At 41.4% G+C, this 9,585-nt stretch overlaps 1 protein-coding gene across 4 annotated transcripts in view; it reads left to right on the top strand.

Moving 5' to 3' along the window:
• Positions 1 to 267: 267 nt before the first annotated feature.
• ZC2HC1B (zinc finger C2HC-type containing 1B) overlaps positions 268 to 9,585 on the top strand; it is a 68,041-nt gene continuing 58,723 nt past the window's right edge. The window contains exons 1-2 of one of the 4 annotated variants that reach the window (XM_051855301.2): positions 320 to 414; positions 3,769 to 3,859. In XM_051855301.2, coding sequence (XP_051711261.1) covers positions 3,856 to 3,859 — 4 coding nt within the window. In that variant the 5' untranslated portion in view covers positions 320 to 414; positions 3,769 to 3,855. Of the gene's footprint in view, positions 415 to 2,983; positions 3,004 to 3,768; positions 3,860 to 9,585 lie in introns of those variants that run through there. The other 3 variants (XM_051855300.2, XM_002714779.5, XM_051855302.2) reach the window with 3 other exon arrangements.

Raw genomic sequence — 9,585 nt, 5'->3', positions numbered from 1 at the left:
GAAACAGAATAGTAGAAGAAATAATCAAGAAAACTTAACTTGGCTTCAGTGAGTCCCTAGGTCAAAATCAGAAATATTTACTTCAGTTCCAACTAGACAGTTTGTGTTTTCAACATTATTTAATGCTTGGAACAGTTCATACTTGGTTAAAATACAGAGTTGAAAACCTTCCCTGTTTTTGATAAGTTGCTTTTGTTTTAACTTCTGTAAACTTTTTCAAGGTGTAAGCAGTGATACCATCACAATTGTTGATTATTTGGTAAACTATGACTTCTTGAAACAGACAGATTAGTGACCCTTGTTCTTGTGCACCTGACTAATGTGTTATTACCTGGACTGGACTGTAAAAATCTGTGGTGACAGTGTCAGTTTGAGTTAGGAACAGAATGGCTGGGGCAGAACTGTTTTTGGCAGGTGAGCTGCATTTATATCTAAATTATTAGTGTCTTCATCTGTAATTTTTTGATTATTATGGCTTTTCCAAAGCTGTTAGGTGTTAACTTTGCTCTACCAAGTTTTAATCAGTTTAAATCTTAAGTAAATTATAGAATTTTTAAAAATTACAAAAAATAATAACATTAGGTATTCTGGCTACATTGGTTAAGAAAAAATGTTGGCTAAAGAGCTTGTTTTTTCAGAAGTAAGGTACTGAAGAATGTATTGAAGTGACAACCTTTAGAAGCAAAAGGTCAGATGGTGGTTTATGTATTAGGAAGGTAAATCTTAGAAGGATTGACAGTTTATTTTGATAGCTATCTAAATTTGAAGATTGTCAAAACTGGCAAGTCTTACAGTCACTGGATGTTACTTTGCCCTGTTGCTATTCTAAGTCAATCTCATGAGGTACTAATTTCATTACAGCTGGCTAAGCAGGTCTAAATCAGCATGTCTTATATTTTGCAATTAGGAGAATGCCACTAAGCCACAAGTCTTAATGGAGTATATTGTGATTCAGGCTGATTTTACTCCAAATTTCAAGATCCCAATTTTATTGAGGAGAGTAGTATTTTAAATAAGTTGATATTTCAGTCATCTATAACCAATAGGTGATAATGTTATGAGCTGTTGGGAATTTACAGAAACAGGGTTTTTGCTTTTAACAACTACATCTGAGGAGACCAGGCATGTGCAGCAAAATATTACTCAACACTATGACAAATACCATTTGTGATGAGGATCTTGACACTTATTGGGGCCCTGAAGTGTTTTTACTGCAAGTAAATCTTCCTCAAAGTTGGTGTTTAATTGTCATGTTCCTTACAAGCTTTTCCCTGAGCATGTATTTAATAATAGCATATATCCCTCCCTTGTTTTACATGATCCATAGCACCTTGTGGTATAGAAACTTTTTGAGTCTCCCCTCACTAGAATAAGCTTAAGGCAGAAATTTTGGTTTTTGCTTTGTCCCCAAATTCTAGAACAGTGCCTGTCATTTGACGTACAGTCAGTAAGTATATGAGTGAATGGATAGTCAGGAAAAAAATTTTTCAAATAAGACAGGGAGCAGTAGGACCTAGACTCACAGGGGTCAGCAGGAAAAAAAAAAAAAAAGATCTAAGACATCCCAGGTCGGGTGCAAGATCCTGAAGACTTTGCTGTATTTTAAGTGTGTTTTGTTTAAGCACGGTCTGTGATTAGTTTAAAACTTTTTGTCAGATATCTTAGTACTGCTGTTATTTTACAAGTCTAAATATCTTAAAGGCTATTTGCATGTATTGCCTGTGATATCCTATACTTACAACTCCATTGTGATGTCATCGGATCACCTCAGGTGAAGGACCAATCTCTAGCCACCGTGTAGCTTTAATGTTTTCCGTATTTTTATGTTGCTTCTTTATGTGTGTGGATGTAAGCTCTATAAAGCTTGTTGTAGTTACAGGACAAGAGAAAGTAGAAATTCTTGCAGCAGAATGTATAATAAAGTTAACACATACGCACAATTCCAGCTGAGAGATAGAAACTACTCATAGGTCTGTTTCATTCCACTCTTTCCCCTTGGGGAACTCAAAGGTACAATCCAGGCTGTTCTATTAAACATTTCTTTTCTCTCTCTCCATCTGTCACTACCCATGTGATAACTTCTAAACACAATGTCTTATTTAGTTTTGAACAGAGAAAACAAGCATAAACCTAGCTCTATGAGGGAGGTATTCACTACCATTAGGTGAAGGCAGCCTGGAGATTTAACAGTCTGAGGATCTGACTTCAGCTTCCAGAATTTGCAGTGCAGATGTTATCAAGATAATGAGTTCTGGAAAACACAAGTCACCACAGGTAGGACATCCTGGATCTATAGGAAATATGCCATAGGAAAAAAAAAAAAAACACTTTTAAGCTTACCATGATCTGCCTTCATCCCTGAAGAGTAGTGCAGAGCTTTCTGTGGGTTGGACTGAATGTCCTCAGCTAATGTAAATAATAGGCTTTTATAAAGGGGGAGCAGGCACTTTGGGGACATGGTCAAATCCACCAAGTAGAGAATTTTCCTGTCACTATATTGAGATTACGAAGGCAATGAGTATCTTGGTCAGGGTAGCCTTGAACATCTGTCTTTTTAATCACAGACCTCCAACCTAGACTGGTTGCTCTCTTGTTCTAGTTCCCAGTTATCCTGGAAATTCTCTTCTCTCCCTCCAATGTTGGATTCCCTTTTCCTCTTTTATTCACATTTTTGTAATTCAGTGAGATGGAGTACATGGTACGTAATCTTTTGAGATCGTGGATATCTTTTTGAGATCGTGGATATCTCTTTTCCATTTTAAGCCATTTTACCCTACTTTTGGGGAGATTTCCCTAATACTATCTTTCAGCCTTCTGTTGAGATTTTTATTTCTCCTATAAACATTTTTTTTTAATTCTCTATGGCTTTCGTTTTCCTTTCAATTTCTTTTTGGTTTGCTTTGGACTTAATATCCTGAGATTTTCCTCAGATCTCTGGAAATGCCATTCTGTTTGCCTGTGATTAAGATTGGAGGAAAAAGAAACACTGGAAATTCTGAATGGGTGAGTAACATTTGATGAATGGGCTTTATTGTAGGATGGTGATCTGAGTGGATTTTTCAGGAATTCTCGATGTTAGTATCTTTAGATATTGTCTAGTAGAATGGTTAGTTTACTAGAAGTTTTTATTCTGCCTTGATGAGTCTGGTAGAGTTCTGGGAACCACATAGAGGAAGGTAGGCATGGCAGTGTCCTCTGCTGTAAGCATCATGTTCATAAGATTAACCACTAAATTATATAGGTATGTATATAAAACACCCATGCATCTATTTATACAGTCACTATGTATGGATGTCCTATTTGCGAATCTGCCTACTCACTAAAATATACTTGTAATCCCAAACCTAATACTTGTGGTATTTTCACAGTCATTTGTGGACATGCACAAAGTAGTCAAAAGTTGACTTGCCCAATATGCATTTTCCCAGCTGAGGTTGAACAGGTGATGCTCTGCCTTGTTTGTTCTTTTCACAGACTAGTTAGCACCACACTCTTTTGTGTTTTTCTTGGTTCCTTCATTGTTTAAAATTGCTGCCAAGCATAATGTTGAAGTGCCATCTAGTGTTCCTAAGCACAGGGCAGTGATGTGCCTTAAGCAGAAACTATGTTGGGTAAGCATTGAGGCATGAGTTCAATGTTATTGACTCAACAATATATAAAATCTTATGTCTTTAAAAAGAAGCATGTAAAACAAGGTTTTGTATCGATCCTTTGACAATGCTGTGTGACCAGAAATTCAGAGGAACCCAAACCTGTTGTTTCTCCTAGGAGCAATGGTTTGGCGTTTGCTAATTCAATGATTGCAATGACTTCATAGAACAAAACTGCCACAAATAATGAAAAGTGACTGTTTACATGAGTATGTATCCATGTCTACTTACCTGTCTTCTCTGTGGTAACCATGCCTTCACTTGCATCTTATATTGACTACTGCACAGACCCCTTCTTTATCATTTCTAGGGAGTAGACTTCTAGAGAGGGGGAAGGGCAGTCTTCTAGGGAGTGTGTGTTTGAGGATGGGTAGGCCAGGGGCTGCTGGGTGTGGTACAGGAATCTTTCAAATGACTTTCCTCTTGGTCCTCTATATTTTGTTATTGTTGCTTAAGACTAATTTATTTAAAAGAGTTACAGAGAGACAGAGAGACACAGAAAAGTCTATCATCTACTGGTTCATACCCCTAGTGGCTGTAATGGCCAGGGCAGAGCCAGGTAGAAGCCAGGAGCTGCTTCTGGGTTTCCCACATGGGTGGCAGGAGCCTAAGCACTTGAACCATCTTCCACTGATTTCCCAGGCCATTAGCAGGATGTTAGATTGGAGGTAGGAGCAACTAGTACATGAACTGGGGCCCATGTGGGATGCCAGCATTGCAGCCAGAGGCCTTACCAGTCACTTCACAACATCACCCCGGTCCTCTAAATTTTGACACACTCATTCACCCTAACCCAGTTACTAAAGTGCATGTTGCTCCAGGGGTTCCTGTGACTTCTAAGGTTCTGTATTGTAAGTCTAGATGCTTCCCAGTTTGAGTGGATTTTGATGTGGCTTTATGTACTCCAAGTCAGCTTGTCTGTTAGCTTTCCAGATTCTATCTTTAAATACATTTTTATTTTATTTTCACTTTACTTGAAAGAGACAGAGCTTCCATCTTCTGGTTTACTCCACAAGTGCTCACAACAGCCAGGGTGGGGCCAGGATGAAACCAGGAGCCTGTAACTCTGAGTCTCCCATAAGGGTGGCAGTGACCTGGGTACTTGAGCCATCATCACCTGCTGCCTCGTAAGAGGTGCATTAGCAGGCAGCTGAATCGGAAGTGGAGCCAGGACTTGAACCAGGCACCCCGATGTGTCCCAAGTGGCATCTTGACTGTTGAGCCGAATCACCCATCTTACCATATTCTTTCCTCCCTGCCATTATGGTTCTCTATATTTCTGTGTTCCTTTATTATTGTACTGTTGGAGCTTTAAAGGAAAGCAAAATTAGATCAACTATTCTATCCATCATCCTAACTCACTAGTATTAATTCCTTGCCTTATTTTATGACGCATGTTCTTGAGATAATTTGAGACCATTATGCCACCTCCTTGTCCTAGGGCCATTTAAGATGTTACTATTACTAGGCCAGCGCTGCAGCTCACTAGGTTAATCCTCCGCCTGCGGTGCCAGCACCCCGGGTTCTAGTCCCAGCTGGGGCGCCGCATTCTGTCCCGGTTGTTCCTCTTCCAGTCCAGCTCTCTGCTGTGGCTTGGGAAGGCAGTGGAGGATGGCCCAAGTGGTTGGGCCCTGCACCTGCATGGGAGACCAGGAGGAAGCACCTGGCTCCTGGCTTCAGATTTAGGGGGTGAACCAATAGAAGGTAGACCTTTCTCTCTGTCTCTAACTCTGCCTTAAAAAAAAAAATGTTACTATTAATAAATATCTGCATGTGCTGAACTACAAGGAACTTCAGAGTCCTTGACTCATGGAAGTCTGAGTGGGAAAATGTCTTCCTTTATCCTCTACCATGATTGTAAGAAAATGTGGGTAATGGGTGTTTCTATAAAACATTCTTCTAGCTTAGAAAGAGAATGATCAAGAGTAGAACTTTCTTTTCAAGATTTTTTGTTATTTAGTTGAGAGGCAGGGTTACAAACAGAGAGAGGGAGAGACAGAAAGATCTTCCATCCACCGGTTCACTCCCCCAAATGGCTGCAACAGCTAGAGCTGGGCCAATCTGAAGCCAGGAACCAGGAACGTCTTCTGGATCTCCCATATGGGTGCAGGGCCCCAGGCACTTGGGCTGTCTTCCATTGCTTTCCCAGGCCATCGCAGAGAGCTGGATCGAAAGTGGAGCAGCCAGGACACAAACCGGCCCCCACGTGGGATGCCAGCACCACAGGCAGAGGCTTAGCCTACTGTGCAATAGTGCAGACCCCAAAAGTAGAACTTTTGTTTGAGTTTCATTCTAACCCTAATTCTCTCCATATTTCTTAAAGCTTTTGAACTGCAATCTGTATAATGCTTATTTTTCATTTTTAATGTGCTAAGCAAAACTTGCATTCTCTAGTCACTTGCTTTGCCTCATTTTTAAAATTTTCAAACAGTATAAACCATTTAAAAATAATAGTACTATAATAGTTTCTAAGTGTGACTTTAAGTAGAGAAGGAAAAAATTGAAATACTAAGTTGGTACCCAAGTGTTTTAAAATATTTTCTATTAAAGGGCTTCATTTTTATTTTTGAAAGTCATCAATTCTAGACGGCGCCACGGCTCACTAGGCTAATCCTCCGCCTTGCGGCGCCAGCACACCGGGCTCTAGTTCCAGTTGGGGTGCCAGATTCTGTCCCGGTTGCCCCTCTTCCAGGCCCGCTCTCTGCTGTGGCCAGGGAGTGCAGTGGAGGATGGCCCAAGTCCTTAGGCCCTGTACCCCATGGGAGACCAGGAAAAGCACCTGGCTCCTGGCTTCGGATCAGCGCAGTGGTCTGGCCGCAGCGCGCCAGCCATGGTGGCCATTGGAGGGTGAATCAATGGCAAAGGAAGACCTTTCTCTCTGTCTCTCTCTCTCACTGTCCACTCTGCCTGTCCAAAAAAAAAAAAAAAAATCATCAATTCTGTTTTTTAAAATAACCATAATCTTTGTAAGAATTTTGAAAATGGGGGGTGGGGGGCTGGTGCTGTGGCGCAGCAGGTTAAAGCCCTAGACTGAAGTGCCAGCATCACATATGGGGATTTATTTCAAAGGTAAAGTGTCAGAGATACTTTTCATCTACTGGTTCACTCTCCAAATAGCCACAACATCTATGGTGGTACCGTACTGAAGCCAGAACAAGGAACTCCATCCAGGTCTCCCACATGGATGGATGGTAGAGGCCTAACTTCTTGGGCCATTATCCACTGCCTTCCCAGGGACATTAGCAGGAAGCTGCATTGGAAGCAGGGCAGCTGAGACTTGAACATGTACTCTTATGTGGCATGCTGCCATCATAAACAGTACCTTAACCCCCGTGCCACAATGCCAGCTTCTATCATTAACATTTTTCTATGTTACTCTTCCACAAATCATTTTTAATTACTATATTCTCATTTACTTATTGGCAACCTCTTTCTGTTACGGGCCAAGCAGCATAATTATTGGCTTTGCAAGTCATGTAGTCCCCATGACAACTACTTACCTCTGCCGCTTTAATGGAAAAGCAGCAATATTCTGTAAAAATGAGCATGGCTATGTTCCCACAAAACTTTATTTACAAAAGCAATCCCAGATTTGACTCATTGGCCATAGCTTGCTGACCCCCCAGCTAAAAATTTTAAACTTTAAATTTTGATATAATTATGGTTTCACAAAAAGTACCGAATAGCACAGAGAGGTCCCATGTGTCTTTCACCCAATGTTCTGCAACTTACACCATTTTTTCCTTTCTAATTAAATAGCCTATTTTAGCACGGAACAAATTATGAATTGGGCAACACCCAAATTTCATCTTAAACAATTGTACAGTATCAAAACCAGGAAATTGATATTGGTACCATGTGTGTTCACATTTCTATTCAATTACACAACATGCATTAACCACTACTACAAAGATTCATAATTCTTCCATCATACGAAGATCTCCCTTGTTCTACCCCTGTATAATCAAAACTACCTTTTCCAACCAACAATCGTTACCTGTGGAAATCTCTAACCTCTTTTCCATATCTGTAATTTTATTCTTTTGAGAATGTTACAGAAATAGAATAATAGAGGATGAGACCTTTTGAAATTAGCTTTTTTTCTCTCAGCATATATCACAGATTTTCCTTTTTGTTGCTTACTACTATAGGATGTGAATATACCACAGGGTTTTTTTTTGTTTGTTTGTTTGTTTGTTTGTTTTTGACAGAGTTAGAGACAGAAAGAAAGGTCTTCCTTCTGTTGGTTCACCCCCCAAATAGCCGCTATGGCCGGCGCTGCATTGATCAGAAGCGAGGAGTCAGGTGCTTCTTCCTTGTCTCCCATGCGGGTGCAGGGGCCCAAGCACTTGGGCCATCCTCCACTGCCTTCCCAGGCCACAGCAGAGAGCTGGACTGGAAGAAGAGCAACCAGGACTAGAATCGGCACCCATATAGGATGCTGGCGCTACAGGCAGAGGATTAACCAAGTGAGCCACGGTGCCGGCCCCCCACGTTTCTTTATTCACCTATGAAATGGCATTGTTATTTCAAAGAGTTGTTTTAAGGGTCTTGTGATCACATAGAAACCTCATTGACCTCCATGTTTGATTCAGCTTGATGGGTAGGCGTGCCCTTATAGTGAAACTGCAAGTTGAGCATGATTCAGAATGTGGTGGTACAGCTGTAACTCAATGTTGAGCTATGTTGTATCTGTCATTTATTTTTTTCATCTTTTTTTTTAAAGATTCATTTTATTGGGGCCAGTGCTGTAGCGTAGCAGGAAAGCCGCTGCCTGCAGTGCCGGCAGCCCATATGGGCGCTGGTTTGAGACCTGGCAGCTCCACTTCTGATCCCGCTCTCTGCTCTGGCCTGGGAAAACAGTGGAAGATGGCCAAGTCCTTGGGCCCCTGCACCCATGTGGGAAACCCCAAGGAAGCTCCAGGCTCCTGGCTTCACATCTGCCCAGCTCTAGCCATTGAGGGCATTTTGGGAGTGAACCAGCAAATGGAAGATTTCTGTCTCTCTGCCTCTCTCTATAACTCTGCTTTTCAAATACATAAATAAATCTTTTAAAAATAAACTTACTGTTTTAAAAAAGATTTATTTTATGTATTTGAAAGGCAAGGTGACCGAGAGGGAGGGACAGAGATCTTTCATCCATTGGTTCACTTCCCAAATGGTTGCAACAGCTAGGGCTGGGTCAGGCTGAAGCCAGGAGCCTAGAATTCTATCTCACTCTCTTGTGTGGGTGGTAGGGGCCCAAACATTTGTGCTGCTTTCCCAAGCACATTAGCAATGGACTTGAACCAGCACTCCAATATGAGATGTTGAGGTTGCAATAGGTAACTTAACTCTCTGCACCACAACACTGACTCTCTGTCATTTTTAACTCCTAGAATTCACTAAAACTCACTGTTTTTACAACAAAGGTCACTGACCCTGTCGGGATTTCCAGTTGTTTTTCCAGTTGGTGTTAACATAATATATCTAGTTATGACATTGATTATATTAATAATCTTTTTTTAAAAGATTGATTTGTTTATTTGAAAGAGTTACACAGAGAAGGAGTTGAAGAGAGACAGAGAGAGGTCTTCCATCCGCTAGTTCACTCCCAAGTTGGCTACAACAGCCGGAGCTGCGCTGATCCAAAGCCAGGAGCTTCCTCTGGGTCTCCCACATGGGTGCAGGGGCCCAAGGACTTGGGCCATCTGCTGCTGCTTTCCCAGGCCATAGCAAAGAGCTGGATCAGAAGTACAGCAGCTGGGACTCAAACCGGTGCCCATATGGGATGCCAGCACTGCAGGCGGCAGCTTTACCCATTGAGCCACAGCACTGGCCCCTAATTAATAGTCTTAATGCTTGTACAGGTAGAGACTTGGGTTCAAGTCTTAGTGTTACAACTTTCTATGACATTAGGAAAGTCACCCACCTAACCTTGAGCCTCCATTTTCTG

Source organism: Oryctolagus cuniculus, chromosome 5 (assembly GCF_964237555.1).
Source record: "Oryctolagus cuniculus chromosome 5, mOryCun1.1, whole genome shotgun sequence".
Classification (NCBI taxonomy): domain Eukaryota; kingdom Metazoa; phylum Chordata; class Mammalia; order Lagomorpha; family Leporidae; genus Oryctolagus; species Oryctolagus cuniculus.
This window is presented reverse-complemented; position numbering and strand designations above follow the sequence as displayed.